Source organism: Dermacentor silvarum, chromosome 1, assembly GCF_013339745.2.
Source record: "Dermacentor silvarum isolate Dsil-2018 chromosome 1, BIME_Dsil_1.4, whole genome shotgun sequence".
Taxonomy (NCBI): Eukaryota; Metazoa; Arthropoda; class Arachnida; order Ixodida; family Ixodidae; genus Dermacentor; species Dermacentor silvarum.
The window spans coordinates 33,962,533-33,982,550 of record NC_051154.1 but is presented as its reverse complement, the minus strand read 5'-3'; the positions used below and the strand labels follow the sequence as shown (position 1 = coordinate 33,982,550).

Genomic DNA, 20,018 nt, shown 5'->3' with positions numbered 1-20,018 from the left:
AAAAAATAGGCGGGGTGAGGGGGGGGGGGGGGGGCAGAAGCTACGTTGCTGTGTTTCCAAGAACGTTCCATATCGCGTGTTCGTCAACAGCGCATAAAAGGGCCGACGATATGGCCCATGCTGCGACAGTTTTTAATTCGTAAGCTAACAGCTGACCTGGATAGGCTCTGCGGTTGCCTGGTATCGGAGACGGCAATGTTCCGAGACAACCTAGAGGCCATGCAAACGCACTATGTGAAGCTTAACCGCAACTGTGCCACGTGGAATAATAATAATAATAATAATAATAATAATAATAATAATAATAATAATAATAATAATGGGAAAATATGGTCGCATACCGTCGCGCAGTTGAAATAGTCCTATAATCACGGCCGCGGTGTCCTATCACCCCTGTCCTTTTCACGAGAGTACAACTGCCCCATACGAGAACGGTCTACTAAGTCGCTCACGTAAATGCAGCGCGTCATTAAACAAAGAACACCGAATCTCGCAAAAAAAAATAAAAATAGAAGTACTAGATATTTTAGATAAACATCTAAGACCTCACTTAGCCACGGACAAAAGAAAAAAAAAAATAGGCGGGGTGAGGGGGGGGGGGGGCAGAAGCTACGTTGCTGTGTTTCCAAGAACGTTCCATATCGCGTGCTCGTCAACAGCGCATAAAAGGGCCGACGATCTGGCCCATGCTGCGACAGTTTTTAATTCGTTGCGCGGCACGGCTAACAGATGCTCCTTTCTGCATAAATGCCCCCAAAAATGGCCACGCCAGCACTATACATAACGTGCAGGTGGGAACAGCGCACTTACCACCGTCCCCAATCAGCCTCATTTGCACCAGGCAGGGGTCTTCATTGTGCTCCTCAAGCACGGTATCGTCGGTGACCGTAAGCTCCTGTCGAAATTGGAAAGGAAAAAGGAAAGAGGAGACATATTTAGCAAGTGGAAAACTGATCAAGCAAACGTCGAGCACCTCAACACAAGCACACTGCACGCGCAGCGTCACAAATGGAACAGCGCAGAAACGGGCTGATGGCAGGAATGAAAGAGACGACACATTCGTACCGTTTACCCGCTGTTCTATCTGTGACACGAAACAAAGTAGCCCAGGCATACGCCAAAAGCAATCAGAGGCGCGCAGAACTATACGAAGGGCGTTGGAAGGGGCCGTTCCGCGGCTGAGCGCGCAATGTCCCGAAACGCCTTTCAGTGGAGCCGCAGCTTTTCCAATACAATGTAGTCGATTTCCGGAGGCGTAATTTACCCAAACACCATATGCAGCGTTACCTTTCGAGCTACTGAGCAGCTCTGGTAACACGCACAACCACTCACTGCGTCGATGCCACACCGCAGGGCGCACAAGGATGCATAAAGAGCGTTTTCTTCCATCGCGGTGCAGCACAAAAAAAATTGCAAAACGGCGGCGCGTAAGCAGGGCCGGTATTTTGTAGCGATGCCTTTAAAGTAACAATGACTTTTCGCGCTTATCGCGCTTTGTCAGTGGTCAGAGCGACGGTCCGCTCACGATATCAACGTTGATAACGCGAGCGGACCGTCTCTCTGACCACTGACAAAGCGCGATAAGCGCGAAAAGGCATTATTACGTTAAAGGCATCGCTACAAAATACCGGCCCAGGGGTCAAAGGAATGGCCAGCGCGGATGGAAAACGTCAGCCAGCGAACTCACAAAATAAGGGAGCTGCGACCATCCCGACCTGATGCCGTGGGAGCCACGAACACTTATGAGAACACCGCACTCGCGCCCATGTCGTAAGCTATCCTCGCGGCTTTAGTCAACGTGTCCTTAAGCTAACGTGTCCAGTGCAAGTGCGCGCGTGGCACGCGTTGACTCGTACCTATCAGTGTTCTTCCTCTTTTTCACGCGTGGCCTAACAGCGAAAGGAAGGTGAGGAAGACGAGGGGACAAGCGCCAACTTCGAACTTGGGTTTGAAATTAAGTTTAGCTTGAAGTTGGCCCTTGTCCTGTCGTCTTGTGTCTTCCTTGCGCTGCTAGATTACTCACGGATGTGTAAAAATTCGCCCAACATTGAGTTCCTCTTTTGCTGTTGGATATGCGCGAGTGTCCCCTATTTTCTGCACTGCGGCGCTCGCGTTAACATGCAACCCCAAATGAAAAGCGGACGACTCTTAACGGACTGCGGCACACCACTGTCGGAATGTAGCGGGGCTACCTCGAGGCCAGACCTCGAGGCCACACACCGTGCAAGCGGCCTTCGCGCAACCACGGCAAGCCGCCGACTGCGCTTGCATATGCAAGCCTAGTTGCTACCAAACAGGCACGCATCCAAGACTCGAAGCCCCTCGTCGAAAGTGTGTGTTGGGAGAGGCGCCTTCCAACCACGTCCGCTCGAGATCCGCGCCGACCAGCACCGCGTGCCCGCGGAGGAGGGGGGGGGGGGGGGGGGGGGGATCCACCACCGCCGGTGGCTGGCGGAAACGGCACCGTGTCGAGGCGGCTGCGCGCACGCAGGATGTGCATTCTTCCGGTTTTCCCGTCCTGCGTGGACGGGCGACCAGCCTTGAACTGCGTCTTGGCAGGGGTCCCGGCCACGGACCTGCCTCGCTGCAAAGCGCAACGACCTTGTACGCTCGCGGCCCGTCACACCCAGGAACGACCGCGGGCCAAAAGCGCGAGAGCAACGGCGGCGGCTCAACACAAAACCATCCCGGGAGCACCCATTTCGCAGCGCATCCCGGAATGATATAGGCGCTGAATTGCGGCGCTGAATTTCCGCGTCTGGGTTGCAAGCAGAGACTTCGAAAGCCCGTTGCCGTCATTGGAAAGTTCGGAATCTCTGAATATTCTGCACCTTACTGTTGGCGCCTTGCCTCAGGAAAGCGGCGGCTTAAGTCGCACTCGGTATTCGCACCAACTCCAGTGCGGCAGTTCGTGGATTAGCACAGCGCCACAGACAAGAACACGAAATGACACGAGCGCTAACTCAACGGTGAAAGGGAAAACACAACCTACAGTAAACAAGTTTCAGCGACAACTCCCGAGAGCACGGGATTTGACAGCGATTATTTTTGCTGATCAGGATTTAGAACAGTGGCGGACATCAGACATTGTGCGGAAATTAACTTTTGGTTAGTCACGTTAATGTACACGAAATATGTTCATATGAGGTTTCCGCCGCTACGAACATACATAATCATTTTATTTCAAATACCATATTTTCATCAACTTGAGACAGAAGTCCAGCAGTTTACGCACTTCTCAACTCCACGCTGGCATTCCCGGACAACAAAATCTCTTTTACAGCGAAGCTGGATGTGGCTAGCCGATTCGTCCGTGTGTCGCCTGTATGCCGAAAACTATCATCATCAGCAACGGCTCGAACGTCTTCTTCCGCTGCTGGCCCGTTGGCGCCCCTCGGCACGCGCTCGTGCCACTGCTCCCGCGTTCGTCTGCTTCCACAGCTGGCTCTGTTGCCGCTAATCATTCCAGCGTTGAATTTCACTTCTCTTCTGTCGTCGTAATGGGAAGGCCGCGTTTACGGGGGTATGAGTCATTGCTTATAAGGGGGGGTATGAGCCATTCATTGTCTTACGTGACGGACAGATGTAATTTTGAAGCAATTTTTAATTTTGAAGAATCGCAAGCGGCAATGCGACAACGGCGGACTGCGGGCATATACCGTCAATGACGTCGTTCTCTCCGTCGCAGCCGAACGTGTGTGTAACCTCATTAAGAAACACAAAGAGGTAACCAATAATTGAGAAAGACTTTAATGAACCGTCGGGATTAACCCAGTGATAAACACCGGGGCCGCACGTTTCAGCTTCGCTGGTTAATCATCTGTGCGGAGTGCTTGGGCGGTGATTTTTTTTCCCCAAGGTTCTAATAGACTATTGTCAAATACTGCACAGTCCGGATAAAGTGAGCCGCATCTGCGCACAATATCTTGAGGTCGCACTGGTTTACAGACAGAAAGGGCGCTCCCTAGCGTGGCCAGGACGGCTGATACTCGGAACATGAATATCCGACTTGACCCCGAAGTAGCGCTTTTCTTTAATAATTGCGGGTGGCTGGCGCGGTGGTACATAGCGCGTCATCAACCGCAGTGATCAGGCGCACATCGATGGAGTACGGTGAAAGTATGAGGAAATTTGCAGCAAACCAGCTGACGAAAAGGGCGTGCGTTGCAACTCGGTGGTTCCCTTCAGCGCCTTTAAAACCACGATTAAAAATGAGGCTGCGTTCTGCCGCGTAGAAGCATGGCGCTGCCGTGACAGCGTTCCTTGTCTAACTGTATGTAATGCTTTAACAAACACACTGACAGTGAGAGTGCCGATGGAAAACATTTTTGCGCGTCGCATACACGGCGCTTATTAAGGCGTTGTGCGTAGTTATGCCTTCAAGTGACGTAAGCGTAACACCGAAGGAATATCGCCGTTATTATCATCCAAAGCGTCGCAAGTTGGCACAGAAGCAGAACACCACTTCAAACACGCCGATTAATACTATCACACGCACTGACCACTATCATATTACTTCAGGAATTTCACGTGAGACGAAATGTCGACACAGACACGCAACACAGTCTTCCCGCCCTCTTCGCTGTGAGTTTGCCGCCGTTCCCGGGCTGTGGATTGCGTTCACAACAAACAAATGACGCGACAGGCTTTCCATTTACTTCAACTAAACCACGAAGAGCGGAGAAACGCTTTATTTATTATTTTGAGTAGTTTCGTTTTCTCATTGCAATTCTGCTCGGACCGTGCGTAAACATGGTGGTAGGTGTAAACGTGGGAATGTGCACGTCTGTCGAGGCGAGACCGTTCAAGTATACATACTCTATAATCGATTAGGTTAACGTCATGCGGTTATAGCCGTCAATATTGACATTACATTAAAGCCATTACATAACGCTGACAAAGAGCACCGTTTATGTACCAATGCGTTTGCGGATGCCACGAGAAACAACCCAAGCGACGAGGAGACGAGAATGCGCCCAACAACACATTCCAACACACGCAATACATTCGCGTTGTCCACTGGGCGAGGCTACGCCTATAGCTTGCTCGGCGCTGAAGGCAACTACTATACCAAACACGAGCAGCGTCTCGCATTCGCTCTGTCCAAAAATGGCGGGTATACATTTGCTCGCGACGAGCTTCAACTGCAGCCCGAACGCCAACGCGCCCACACGGTCGCCGAGAGCTAGAATGCCTGCATCGCCCCGCCAGAAGGGAGGGGGGGGGGGGGCTAGCAGGCGCGGATTCGCGGTCGCGCTCTTGTTTTTCCTGCAGCTTTAACGTCGTGTAGCTCAAGGGAGAACTGGAAATTCGAGAATGTCCGCGAAAGCCCCCCCCCCCCCTTTCCCCACCGTCCACTGCACAGCGGCCCTCGAACATCCCGCCGGCGCTCTTCCCACGCGTCGAATCGAGAGCCACGCTTTTTACGCGGGGTCGCTTCTCCTCTGCCGAAAGAACCGTTGCTAGCGGCGGCCGATTGCACGAGCACCTTTCCCGGCGGATCAATCGCGGCGGCGCACCTGGTACGAAGAAATCGCAGTTCTCCCTCCGCCTACACGAAGAAAGGTCACCATTATGGCAATCGCGTGGAGAAGATGTCATTTGCGCGCGCGCGCGAACAATCAAGCGAGTCACGAGGCCCCGACAGCTGGACCGGTCAGAGTTCCGATAACGGCAGCAAGTGCTACAAAGGAGGCGATGTCCACGCCCGCGAAGTGGGCGACGATGCCAGCGAACACGATATGTGCGCTTTCGTTGGTCCTCACCGTACTACTAGTACCGTTTTCTTGTATTGAAACCGGTGAGATTGCTCACTGTTGGAGCCGCGCGCACCGACCCAGACCAACCCGTTTGTTGTACCCCTGACACACGGGCACTCTAAAGTCCTTTAGGTAAGGGGACGTAGACCGGAAAGGCGTTCAAGCGCAGTGACACACGACTAAGGAGTATCTCCCTCCCGGCAAAGTTCCTTTGCGGGAAAGAAGGTCGGGCATCTACTTTTCGAGCGGAAAGGTGTACTCTCGCATACAGCGTGCACAACTGATCAATAGAAGTTGAAACCTGCTACCAAATTACGGTGCCCTGCAAGTATTTTCTTGACCTTGGAAAATGTTTTAATTTTTAGCGGGTAATGTGATTTGTCGAACAGTAAAGATTTACTCTAGCTATACTCTCAAACGCTCGCACAACGTCGCTAGCGCCGCCATGTTCAATTCCGAATATACGCATTTATAAGCCATCAAAATCGTAAAAAAAAAATGTTTTTTTAGGTCGTACAGTCACTAAATGTAATCTACATACGCAGCTTTTTGTAAATGTTTTCTCTCTTGCTGCTTTAACAAACAGGACTTTTTTCTTCTTCTTTTTCTTTTTGCGGCATTCATTTGAGGAACCTCATAAAGAAGTTAGTGCGATGCCGTGTGTAATCGGCGCAACTCCTTTCTGCAAATGGTCCTTCGTAGTAACAAATGGGGTTTCCTGCAAAGAACTTTACTTTTGCCCGTGTGTCAGGGGTATTATATATATATAGCGAAATACAGTACAATGGGGAGTTGGTGGGTAATCTTGCAACACAGCAGAAAACACACACACACACACACACACACACACACACACACACACACACACACACACACACACAACACACACACACACACACACACACACACACACAGGTAAGACAGCTGCGACTGCTGTGGCTCTGTGTTTATCTTCATCTGCGCTACCATCTTGCAAGACGAAAAGGCAGACCCCTGACACACGGGAAAAAGTCCTTTGCAGGAAACCCCTTTTGTTACTGCGAAGGACTCTTGGCAGAAATGAGTAGCGCCGATAAAACACGGCATCGCACTAACTTCTTTAGGTGGTTCCTCAGATGAACGCGGGGTGGGGGGGAAGTGTTGTTTGTTAAAGAAGCAAGAGAGAAAACGTTTACAAAAAGCTGCGCATGTAGATTACATTTAGTGATTGTAGAACCTAAAAGCATTTTTCCCATTTTTGATGATAATGCGCATATTCGGAATTCAACACGGCGGCGCTAGCGACGTGGTGCGAGCGTTTGAGAGTATAGCTATAGTAAATCTTCACTGTTCGACAAATCGCATTACCACGAAAAATTTAAACATTTTCCAAGGTAAAAAAAAAAAAATACTTACGGGACACCGTAGTTATGTAACACGTTTTCGTCTATTGATGAGTTGTGCACGCTGTATGCGAGAGTACACCTTTCCGCTCGAAAAGTAGATGCCCGACCTTCTTTCCCGCAAAGGAACTTTGCCGGGAGGGAGATACTCCTTTGTCGTGTGTCACTGCGCTTGAACGCCTTTCCGGTAGACGTCACCTTACCTAAAGGACTTTATAGAGTGCCCGTGTGTCAGAGATATCACATGATCAACTTGCTGCGACATTTCCGCATTAACATTCCGCGGCAAGCCTCTGGCTGTAGCAGAGTGATCAACGCGCAGTTAAAGTATACCAAAAATATCCAGCGTGTACACGCAACATGGACTTGCCGCGGTGAAACGGCGGCTTAGGTGTACGCGTTGCAAGAAAGCAATAGGCAGCGTAAAAGGCTCAACGTCAGAGCACCAACGGCTCTCGCTTCGACGGGCGCAGCCATGTACTTTGACCATCCTTGTCGGCCGCGCATGAGCAGAGCGCGACTCCGCCAGCACGCTCAAGGCAAGCCCTCTTGCGTTTGCGCGCTCAGCGGCTGAGCAGGCCGTTAAACGAAACAGCCTCGTAAATGAGAGCGACTATCATAGCGCCCGCGTAATTTTGGAACACAAAAAAAAAAACCCGAAATTATTTCACCACCGATTGCACGAAGGCTACATAAAGCGATCGATCTTGTATTCCTTAAACACACTTTACTAATCGGATAAAACCAACAACATTCCTGATGCTGCCTCGGAAACAAACACCACGGCGCCGCCAGTCTGCAAATCCAAGAGTGGAATCGAAGGCGTTTCCGCGGCGCAGAAATGTTTGCAGTGTTGTCCACCTGGCTACAGCGCCTCGGCGTTCCATTGTGCCCCAACATCTGCCGCGGGAAAGGAGCAGCTGTTCGCGCAGTGGCGCGCACCGCTCCCCGCTCTGCGCGCAGGTCGGCGAACTCGCGAGATCGGCGCAAGAGCCTATCTTCCTTCTCGACAGAGGCGCACTGCTTCCGTTTAAAACGGCCGCGCCCTGCGAATGCTCCAACCGAGGCGGCGTCAACTCGGGCGTCACGTGGCAACATGGGCGCGCTATAGACGCTGGGCAAGTGGCCTCCGCAGCAGAGTGCGTCAGAGTACCGGCCAGTGCAGTGCGCTAACGGTGGCGCTCAACAACACTGGCTGTCGAACCCGAACAGCGCAGGCATACGAGCTGAACACTCGCCTGTACTCGCAGCGTATCTTGTGCCCGTGCCATACCATCCTTCCGTTCAGCGAATGCAGGACACACCCAAGCGCCTTACTCAGCACCATCTAAGCTCTGTGCTAAAACAAACATAAAAATATTTTAAGCGAGAGTGACAATGCTGAATAAAATTTTTAAAAAAATTCTAACGTTCAGCTCTCCGACCGACATGCGCGTTTGAATATGCGCGTTTGAAATTTCAGCTGATAGTGCTTGATGTACACATGTAATTTAAAGCTTTTTTATGCTAAGACTATTTATTAATCAAAAGCCGCTTAACAAATGTGTATCCTTTAGTGGTCTCAACGTAAACCGTACGCAGTAACTTTAAATAAAATGCCATCCGAGAAATTCTTGACCCCGCCAATTTGCTTTTTTTTTTTTCGGCTTTTTCATGCTATAGCTGTACACTTGCTCTGATGAACAAAAGATTTTCTTGCAATATTTTCTCACTGCAGTTGATTTGTTATGTCTTTCGATGTACCACTTCAGCTATGGCATCTTTAAGGCATATACACATAAATAGAGTTCCTTCAGCGGGTCCGGGCCGGGCCCAGGACAAGAAATCAGGCCCGTGCAGTGCATGGATATCTGCATGCGGCGTACAGAAGGATGGAGGCGGAACTTTCTCGCTGGAACAGCGCTTCCGTCGGACGGGACCCAAATTAGTCGGCCGTGGCTAATCGTAAGAATGCACTTCACGAGGGCAAAACCTCGCGGGAGCACCCGACCTTCCCGCTCAGGGCCGGTGCGAATCAGGTGCTTTCTTCATTGCGTACACGGGGTTTTAGGAACACAGAAATAAAATTTCGCAGCCCTCTGCGCTGTCTGGCGCACTTAAAAGTAGCAGAACTCTAGGCGAAAGCCGACCACTCACCCGTGTGTTGTCGTTGTAGGATACAATGACGGCAGTGTACCACTGCGTAGTGCCCTCGGCGCGGTAGACCTTGACGCGGTAGCCGACCAGCACCGACGGAGTGGTGACCAGGATGCGCTGGCTGTCCTGGAACTCCACCCAGTGTTTGACCAGCCGCCGGACGTCGCTCTGTTCCACACAACACTTCTCCACGTCCACGTCGCGCTCCTGCGGTACACAGAAAGGGGGAATTCCGCTCATTGTACGATGGCACCGCGGAACAGAGAAGCACAAGAACAGCAGTATATATGTGTAGGCACACTCTCCAAAGTGTCCAATATAAGCCGTAAGACGGCACTCCATTATGGGTCATCCCAACACCGAGCCCCCGTTACAGACAGGATAGGGATCTATAAAATAGTATAACCTGCAAAATACGGCCCCAACTATACACAGCACCATCCACTATAGGTGCACTGAATGTTAACCGGGAAGGCAAGCAAGTGCCTGTGCAGAATAATAATGAATTTGTCATATATCGAAACGCGACGTTCTTATCGCGCGCTGGCGCGGAGTCCCGAAAAAATATAGCGGTAAGCCACTGAAAGCTCCAACACTGACCTCCAAATGATTGTGAACAATAAAAATGCGATAATATCCCGCACGCAATCGCTGAAAGGGGAGAGCGTAGATGCGGGAGGCAGCACGCAGGATGACAGCATAAAACACCGACGCAGTTCGAAGGACAGTTTCTGTCTAGAATGCTTGGGAATCAAAGTGCGCTAGCTATAACAAAGTCTGTTTAGAATGTGTGCGCGCGTGCGTGCGTGCACCTGTGTCGGGTCAACAAAGCGCGCTTCCCGACCGGAGTCGGCGTGTTGTGCATTGCTGGCCGGTCACCGCTTTAAAGGGAAACACTGAACTAGTTAAGTATGATAATGTATTCTTGGAAAATTATTTTGTTAATTTCGCGGTAATAAATTCATTATTAAAGAGGAAATGAAAGTCAAACTGGAATTTGTTAAGTTTCGCGCCAAAAACCTATAGCGCCAATGCGTCAGTTGACGTCACGGATTTCAAAGTATGTTTTCGTATTTGGGCCTCGTGGGCTCAGTGAAAGTTCGCGAAGCTTGCCGAATGCTATTTTTATTTGCTTTACAATACAATGTAGTCAATTTTTACCCATAAACAATTAACTAGGCCTTACGGACGCAGTCTGAAAATCTATAACGTCATGGCTAGCTGGTGCGAGAACTTCGAAGTGGCATCGCTGAGCGTCTTCCCGTGGTGAGAGCGGCGCTTTTTTTTTTTTTTTTGTAATTTTGGGTTATTGTAGAAAGTACGTACAGGTGAAATGATTTTCTCTCTTCAGTGAATATTTTAAGCAACCCTCCCGTTAGCGCGATCAACATTGACACTCCACACTACGCTGAAGCAGTCGCAGCTGTGAAGTGTACTCGCTAATAAGGCACTGTGAAAAGCAGATCTTATTTTATTTATTTCAATACTATTGGGGCCTGAAAGCATTCCACAGAAGCGGGAATAATTGGTCACTCCTTTGAAACGTGTGGCGTCAGAAATGGCAACGGTGGAGGAAAGAAGGTTGTCCCACTCGTTAGGTGTTCCTCGGACGAAGGAGTCGAAATAAGCATTAGTACGACAGGATGGAACACCAACTTTGAATGCTCAGTATCGACTTGTCACTCAAGGTCACGACGCATGCTTGCAGTGGCACAGCGGTTTTAAAATTACGGCCCGGTTGAGCTACGAGCGCAGTAACGAGGTGGCGTATACCCCCATCCTGCGCTGTGAATGCCGCAAGGCACCCGTATAATTCAAGGCGGAATCTCGCAAAGTAAGACAGCCTTGTAGCGAAACAAGGCGGCCACGGAATAGTGCATTCGGTGCACCGAATGCATTTCGCCGATTCATAACCTCCGTTTGAAACGATAGATCTCGGATTCAGAGCTGCACACGCGAAGTAGGGCGAATTATTCATCGCACCGAGTAAAAGGAAAGGGAAAGCGGTCGGCGAGTCCTCGTGGCAAGCTTTTCGCAACGAGCGGCCGCTGCACCCTGTTCCGATACTCGGGGCCCGTCCACAGCTGCGAAGAGTCGTCGCCTCCTTTCCTGCACGGACAGCCAACGCGACGCGCGCTATGCAAGTTTCACAAGATCGTGTGCGTTTTCGAAATGTCGGCGGCGTAAAAGCGCCCGCGCCCGATAATACAATGCAGAAGCGCGCTGACTCAACTCTGAATGCGACGAAGGAGCTCGTGATGTCAGGTCGCCAGCGAAGCACTGGTGTCAGAGCTTTTCATGCCGTACAATCGTGCGGCAAACACCGGGCCGCGCGGCAAATCTTCCGTAGGACAAAAATGCAACAGGCGCACTGCTTGCCCCATATAGCTGCGGCAGCGCACGTGCCGCATTATCGGTTCATCTATTACAGCGCAAACTGTCGTACCCGGGTATTTCGTTCTCTTCCTTGGCCCTGATGATTTTTTTAAGCACTTTTTTACCAGACACACTTTGTCCTAACAGCGACAACTTGCTATTCGATGTCTTCCTGGAGGCAACGTAATACCGCAACGGCTCAGTGACTGCGCGGAAGAAATTTCAAAGGACAACGCGCACTTGAAGCGTACAGAATCGCCCATAGCAAAGCGTCGAGTTCGCAGCAGCGTCTTTCCGGTCGTCGGCTCTCCCCTTCGCGGGGCTGAATGGGACTGTTGCGGCTTCTAGCCCGCGTAATGGCTTTCCGCGGGCCGCCGCCATCTATAAGCGATTAGCTGACTCGTCGCCAGCGCGGCGCGTTCTTCCGCGAACGGAGCGCGCCCTTCTCGGAAGGATGCAAACAGAAACGCGACGATAAGCGGAGGGCGAGAACGTCGAGCGGGCGCGGTGCTCCCTCGTCGTGGCACACAGCGTGCGGCAAGGGCGCAATTACCGCTCGCGGGGCAGCAGAGGAGGGGCGGACTAGGGGAGAGGGCCCACAACAACCCAGAGCCGAGAAAAACAACTCGCATCGCAGGTGCAGTGAACGGGATTGCGACACGGCGCGCCCTTGCAAGACGCCGCACAGACGGCGACGTGCCCAGTTGGCTGAGCGAGAAAGAAGACGCCGCAGCGCGTGCGTTCGGGCCGTCCGTCACGGATCCGGAGACTGACGGCGCGTACAAGTATGCACGGACTGTTATTGTCGCTGGTGTTTCGTAGCCGGACGTCAGCACATCTCATTAGACGGAGGCGCAACGTCCTTCCTTTTCTGCACAGTGGGGTGCGCATGGTTGACGAGCACCACCGACGAAAGACACCGCTCAAATGCAACCCGTTTCTCAAATGCCATGGGCAGGCAGACAATGGCGAAGGCTCGGACAGAAGGCCGGTTACTGCGCCACTTACCAATTCCTTGCAGGTGTCAGAAAAAGATGCGCCCGCAAGGAAGCGGAGGAAAGAGGCCTTTCTCGGGAAGCCTCGCAAAGGCCAGCATTCACCGTTCAGCTCAACGTCTGGCTTCCCAACCAAAAGAAGAAAAAGCGGCGCGAATCGCAGGGGGATGAAAGCGGCACTGAAGCGGGAAGGGACGTGTGACTTGCCCTTGAAACGACCTCGGAGTGTTTACGAAAGCGCCAACTTATTGCGGTCCTGCCCCGGGGGGCAATCCAGATAGCAGCAGGCCGGCGATAATCCGGCTCAAACCCCCTTTGAGCCGCTAGGTTTCGCAGACGTGAGCTGGACCCCGTTAACGGAACGAAGGCCCGACTACAGCCAACGAGCGTGCCGCGCAGCCTTATTGCATGGCGGATACATATGGCGAGGATTAAGTCCCAAAAGCAATATCCAGAGACAACCTTGGTCGCGCAATTCGCTGCAGAGGCGCACGCATTCAAAGTTAGCCTTCGTCCACGTGCCGAATTACTACCGATTCTGCACGCACGAAGTGACAGCACGCAAGAGTCAGCCTGGTCAGCGTGTCACGCACAGCTGGTATACACCAATGTACGGCCTAAGCGCTTTACTCAAACGAGACCAGTGCTGGCTAAAACGATGCGCACATTCATCTCTGCAGTCTTTCATGCTTCACTGGTTCATGTAGCTTCACGTACTGCAATAGTTCCAAGACAAATCGGCCAATTGGGAATAGCATTATGGTTTGCTTCACAGAAGTCTTCGGGTATCGGAAATATCCATTCATTACTCCTAGCGCAACGACAGTCCACCCGTCGCTACAAACTTAATGAGTAGGCGCTTCCGGACGAGAACGTGCCTCATTTTATAACCGCGCAAAAAGTCAAAAGGACGAAAAGAAACGGTGATGGGACAAGCGTCGAAATGCCCGCCAGCACGCCAACTGTTTTGTAAAATATGCCTTGCAGCGTTCCGAACATTGTGCGTTTCGTTGTAGTGGACCGTGGAAATCCGAACAGCAATTGCTAATGTCCGCTAGCCCAGTGAACGACGTTGCCTCTGGACAGCCAAAGTGCACAGCATTCCAGCGGCATGGTACTGTTTTGCAAGACAGCAACCACGAAGAGTTGTGCATAACGAGATTTGCGCTCAGCAGAGGAGGCATACTTTCGTTCTCTTCGCGACACCAGGTTACACAAAAAGCTTGCAATTACTGTACAGGCAGCGATTGAAAGGCAGGTCGGAAATTGCTCCATTTATACTTCTCTGCACAAAGGTCATTTAGTAAGCGGCAATTAATGAAAACGAAGATATACAGGTCCCCGCACAACATCGCTCATCGCAAAAGGAATGTCACAACGAAGCCGCTTTGCTCGAGGAAACAAAACCCCAGGTTTCGGCATGCTCAACATCGGCGCGTTGCCACATCGCGTATAACTGCAATGTTGCCCAGAACATAAATTGTGTAAACCATAAGGAATCGGCGGTTACATTAACTTTGCAGGGAGACACGGTGAATTTATATCTCCATTGGATTCCATACCGAACCCAAACACCACAAAACATTCTTATTCCGAGACGCGATGTTCAGCACCGAGTATTTGGCTAGCTTCCACTTTATTGTAAATTTCCGACTCTGTTCGCCCATATTCCGTTACGGTGTTTCATGGCACGAATATCTGTCTGCAACGGCACAATTGAGCGTGAGCCTTCCGGCGATTGTCGACAGCCAGGCGAGAATACTCAAGACAGGTAAAAGGAAAAAAAAAAGAAAAAAAAGAAGGTAAGACAATCTTCGAAGACTCGTCAATGCCATATGCTTAACGAACCCTGCCAGTGGCGAGTTAGGTCGCATGACAAATGGACCAGTTGCAAACTACGCCCCCAATGGGTCGACAAAAGATGCGCGATAAAGAAACTTTTTTTTTTTTTTTTTTTCAGCGATTATCTCGCGATAAGGCGACTCCTTGCTATTTTTACTTGGAGTATATAGTTAACGCACGTCGCCGACCCGCATGGATACTAGCCTCCGTTGCTTCATCACGAACGATGCGCGCTCGCGACAGAGTAGACATTGCGAAACCGAGCCGTTTTATTAGGCGCCACCGCAAACAGCATTCGCAAGCAGCCGCGGTTTCTCCGAACGACTTATGATAGAAGGACCACCGCTCGCATTTCCTTCCCGCGTTTGTTTCGCCCCAGCAGAGCACGATGGGAGACGACGGACGAAAGGGCGATAGCGCAGACCACTAGGCCCAGCAGACGGGGTATCTTCTCCGTTTTCTGCCTTGACACTGATCGATCACCTCCGCCTGCTGCACTCTCGGCAGCGACATCAAAGACAGCGACGGCAGTAGAAGTGCACGGACGGGCCGCGCCTTTGCGCCAACCAGGTGCAAGCTCAGCGCTTACCGGCGCCTGTACATATCACAAGCGCCCGCGGCATCGCCAGTGAAAACGGCCGAATCAAATCAACGACGCCAGTGATGAGCCACAACGCGGCGGCAAGGCTAATGAAACGTGAACTACCACCAACACCGCCAGTGTCGTAGGAAAGCAGACGGCGGCACCACATAATCTGGAAACCCTGGGCGTGCGACGACGACAACATGATCAGAGACTGCTTTACATGTTGCACGAATCAGGCGTTTTGAGCTGTTAGTACATAGGTCAACACACTTGTCTAGAACACTGTTATGATCGGCAAGGAATTCGACAGGTCAATGGGGGAAACCGAACCCGCGCACGTTCCCGTGTCGGGGCAATTATCTACATCCCCAAGAGGCGGTTGTGACATTCCTGGAAATTGTACCTCTGAAATGTGGGAAACAAGCCCAAGCGCCTTTCCCGTGACGAGATAATCCCCTTTATCCCCGAGCAAGCGTCACACCTCTACGACCTGAGCAGACGAAAAAGGCGAGCTACCAAGAAAGAGGACCCGAGGGAGAGGAGGTCGTCAACTTGACCACCCGACAGAGCACTGACACTTCCACAAGTTCCCCGAAGGAGACATCCGCTACCACAAGACCACGAGGGGTTATTTAAGGTCGTCCTGGCCCCCATGTTGATCAGAACCACTCGAGACTCGGATAGAGTCAAAACCATGTACCAATGAAGTGAATACAATCTTTTCTATTTTTCGTCATCACGATGCCCGCCTTCATCGCCGTCTCCCGATTCCTGCGGTGACGACCCACCCCACCCGGTCGAGATTATATCAACACACACCTGATGGCCAAAGCAGCTAACAAAGCTTAAGCCGACCACCAAGTCGAGATAATTCAATGGAAACTGTAAATGTAGTCACGCAACCTCACATACAGCCGATTTTGTGCCACATGTCATTTCAGATATCGCCAGCGCAGTCGTGACAAAGTGGTTCGCGCGTTCTAGAGAAGTGTGTTGACCTCTGTACAACGTAAATGAGTGCGCTTGAAGTTAATGGAATGAGCCTCATAATCAGAACTGGTTTTGGCACGTAAAACCCCGGAAAGAAGAAGTTAATGGAACGGTCTATCTGTATTTCGTGTGTTTAGACTCGTGGCGATTAATCCATCACAGACAAGCGCATGTGAGAGGATGCAGTCATCACGATGAAGCGATGAAACCCTCCCAGAAAACCGCAGATCGAAATGTGTGGCTGCTGGTTAAGCACACGTGCGTCGCCAGTGGTGGGAACACACGACAAAGCGGTTCCAAGAGCACCCCGACGCTTGTCCTCGGTTGTGTTTCACTGTCTGGCTTGTGTAGCTGACTACGGTGGGCCAGAAATGTCTGGGCCATTTCAGGGCAAGAAAGCCGAAAGATTCCCAATCCGTTCCAAGTCGCGACGCTGCGTGTCAGTTGAGTACACTTTGTGTACCCTTGCGCTACGCCGCACCTGCTGTGCTGCATTTACACCGCGTGGCGCCCCCAGCGGTCACGGCGCTCCAATGTCGCGCAGCGCTTTGCGATGCAAAGGTAATCCGCCAGGCAGTAATTTTGCACGCTCCAGACGGTACAAGTTTCCGACTGTCGCGCCGACCAGGGAGGTAAAGCCGCTCACAACAGAAAACGGTTCCAAACTGCGGCCACGCGCCTCTGCTCAAGAGCAGAGCGGCAGAGTAACTGACCGAAGACAGCCAGAATGTCATGCGTGTAAGAAACCTGCAGCGCACGCGTACCCACGTTGCTGGCGTATAGACTTCAGCCGGCTCCTGCGCGCAAACGTGACGCACTCAGGCGGGGAAAATGTCCCTGGCCGCCTGCGAGCGCAGAGCACTGCGCGCGACAGACTCAAAGTTGAACGTAAACAAAGGAGCGAAGGCCAGTGGTATAGAGCTAAACTTTACTCCAAGTCAGATAACGTCACGAGCCCGTCCTCAAACTGCCAGATTGAAATCGCGTATCTCCGAGTGACACAAAGGTCAGCCATCAGTCGATAACCAGACGTCAACATGCGGACAGCAGAAATGCTCATGCTTTGAGCTCGCGCATTGCCTGGTTTTCGCGTCGCGCTGAATTTTCTGCTTGAAACCCAACATGTATACCATAGCGCCATGAACACTGAATATACAGGGTGTTTCAGCGAACACTTTCAACATTTTTAAAGGTTGACATGAACAATTCTAGTTCATGAGCTGTTCTACTCGAAGAGGCGGACATTAATTGCACTAAAATTGAAATGCATAATCAACTAATTAACAAGAATGCACCAATTAGGTTCTTAACATATTAGCTTATGGCCCATGTTGCAATTTACAAATTCTAGCCGTGGAGTTCGCAAGGCGGATCCACTTGGAACGAATTCTCAGGATAACACCAGTGTCGAGATATTAATTCCCGAAATTTGCGGAGAAAATGCCTTGGCGTTCCAGTTCATTTTGTGCTTCAATGCATAAAGCGACGTTTTGTAAAGTAAGTAACTGGAACGCCAATGCATTTCTCCGTAAAGTTCGGGAATTAATATCTCGAAACTGGCGTCATCCAGAGAATTCGTTCCAAGTGGATCCGCCTTACGAACTCCACGGCTAGAACTCCGCTATCAGCACACCTCGCACTCTGTAACCATAGTAGATCGCTTTCAAGATAGGGCCCGCGTGGCCGCGCCATACGCAGCAGTACGGCTGATCACGATTTATAATGGTTCGCATCGAGAGGAATCGTCGACCACGTTACGTACGAGGTCTATACTGAACGTGACACTGTTCAATTACGCCACGTACTACAGCACGCATCGGCCAGTGCTCATCTTCAACGAAGTAGCGACATCATCGAAACGCACGATCATACAACATTAATGACGATTGCTAATTACTCGCCTCTTCGTCGTTTCATGCTGACCTCAGTTAACATTTAGGTGTTGCAACCGCGCTTCTCCGTTTCGCGATTCTTTCGCGGCGTTTCTCGCAATTATACCGAACACAGCAGCATATACGACGACGAAACGGCAGGTGATAGTGGCGAATGCTTACGCATGATTTAGATATAACTTCCACAGGAGATTTTGCGGTTTTTTTTTTTTTAAGTTATCCTCCACCACCATGGAATTTTTGCGCGAACATATGATAACATCGGATTTGATAGTTGACCAGATATGTATGTAAAAACATATTACGCGAGCTTTGCTAACCTCGATTTTTCTTTCTCTCTGTTATGGTGAAAATGGGATGAATATCTGTACAAGTCATTTTCCCTTTTTTATTTATTTATTATTCTTCGACCACGCCGTGAATACCAATAGCCGAATGAAGAGGACAACCGAATGTGGGCGCAACGCACGCGCGTCAGCCTGGAGGTTCGTGTTCCTTGCACGCTCGTAGCAGAAGGGAGAAGAGAAAAAAAAACTCCTCAAGACGACGCACCGTTGACGCAAACGCGACTCCGGCCGAGTGCACCCTACCTACGGAGAAGAGCTGTGCTCCATATCGTTCCGGGCGGCTATTTCTGGCTGCTGCGTTGTGACAGCCGCAGCAAGAAGGCGACAGTTCATTCGGACAGCAGCGGCAACGGAGCGAGCTGGGACCGTGAACGCGCGCCCTTTGCGACGCAACGCTAGACGGGATCGACATATCGCGACGAGTGAGCGCCGGTGTTAGTTTTTAACGACGTGTGCGCAAGGTAAAATCAGTGCGGTGCGGAGTAATGCAAGGGTCGTGTTTTATACGACAACGTCTCGTTATGTTACGAGGAAAGTCCCCGTTCCGTACACGACCGGCGTCCCGCTATTCAGTTCAGATACTCGCGACTGCTGGCGTAGCAAGAGGAGGAGAAAAAAAGAAAAAGGGTCTTGCCGCATCTTTTTCGGAGCAGCGGCGCTACAGCGCTTGCGACATATTGCGCCATGCTCCTTGGTCCGCATTAACAAGGAAAAGAAAGCTTCAACGGTCCGCTCGTTCTCGGAACTGCAACCGGCCAAGGTGACCCCTTTCGGCCGCCTCATCTGAGCGGCATTGCGGCCAACGGTGCGGCGGTCGCTGCGAGGTGCCCGAACCGACGTGAGCGTTGGCGCACTGCTCGCTAACTTACTGGTCCACATTGCGTGCGCCAACTGCAGTCACCGAGAGGCATTGCGAGAACGAGGCTGCGCACATCCCTGTCGGAACAATCGCAGCCGCAGGACATCATTTGTGCATGCCGGACGCCTTCTCAACAAAACACATCAGTCACAGCACTCGCGCATCTTGTCGCCGCCTGGAGGCACACAAGCAAGCACCACACGCATTGCAGACAGGACACACACCTTGGATCGATACCACTCGGGAAGGACGTCATTGGCTCGCGAGTAAGCAACACTGGGGAGCACTTTGTACTTCAGTCCAGCCAGGCCTTAGAGCGAATATACTGCACGGTTGTCTATAGCAACGTTCACAAGCTCAAGTATGCCATAAGACTATATCGAAGCGAACAAAAGTTTACCCACCTGATAAAATCGCAGCTCAGAGTAGTCCACGAATCTCAGGAAGCGATCGGTCAGGTACTCAACGGGCTTCAGCAGTTGATCCCACACACCAACTCGATCAATGAAGCTGTTGAATTTCTGCAAAGAAAGAAATATAGTCAGCATACTAAGTACTTGTCGTTTAGGTCAACTCTTAAATGTGGCAGAAAGCATTAACGTAATTTCGCGCAGAAAAGGCTTTCTGCGTGCGACATAATGCACTTGTTTATGGAGGCGATATACGCCCATTCCTCCAATTTCATTGCAAGTGTTCAGCAGTCGAAGAGTGTCCATTTATTAAATGTCATCAACACAGACCACAATGGGCTGGGGCATTTAGTGCCTCTTCGTGCGTTAAATTTAGTTGCGCGCTAGTCGGCTGGCGTAGCGGTACTGTCGCCCGCACTCTCCCGAACGGTAACATTGTGCACT

General features: G+C 51.1%; 1 protein-coding gene across 8 annotated transcripts in view; it reads right to left on the bottom strand.

Moving 5' to 3' along the window:
• Positions 1–20,018, bottom strand: part of LOC119459688 (lysine-specific demethylase 3A) — a 335,630-nt gene that overhangs the window by 136,992 nt on the left and 178,620 nt on the right. For all 8 annotated transcript variants that reach the window (XR_007466584.1, XM_049666291.1, XM_049666288.1 and 5 more), the window contains 3 exons: positions 19,569–19,685; positions 9,278–9,484; positions 811–895 (listed from right to left, as the gene is read on the bottom strand). Coding sequence is in view for 7 of the 8 variants with exons in the window: in XM_049666291.1 (XP_049522248.1) it covers positions 811–895; positions 9,278–9,484; positions 19,569–19,685 (409 nt within the window). In the remaining variant the exon portion in view is untranslated. The remainder of the gene's footprint in view (positions 1–810; positions 896–9,277; positions 9,485–19,568; positions 19,686–20,018) is intronic.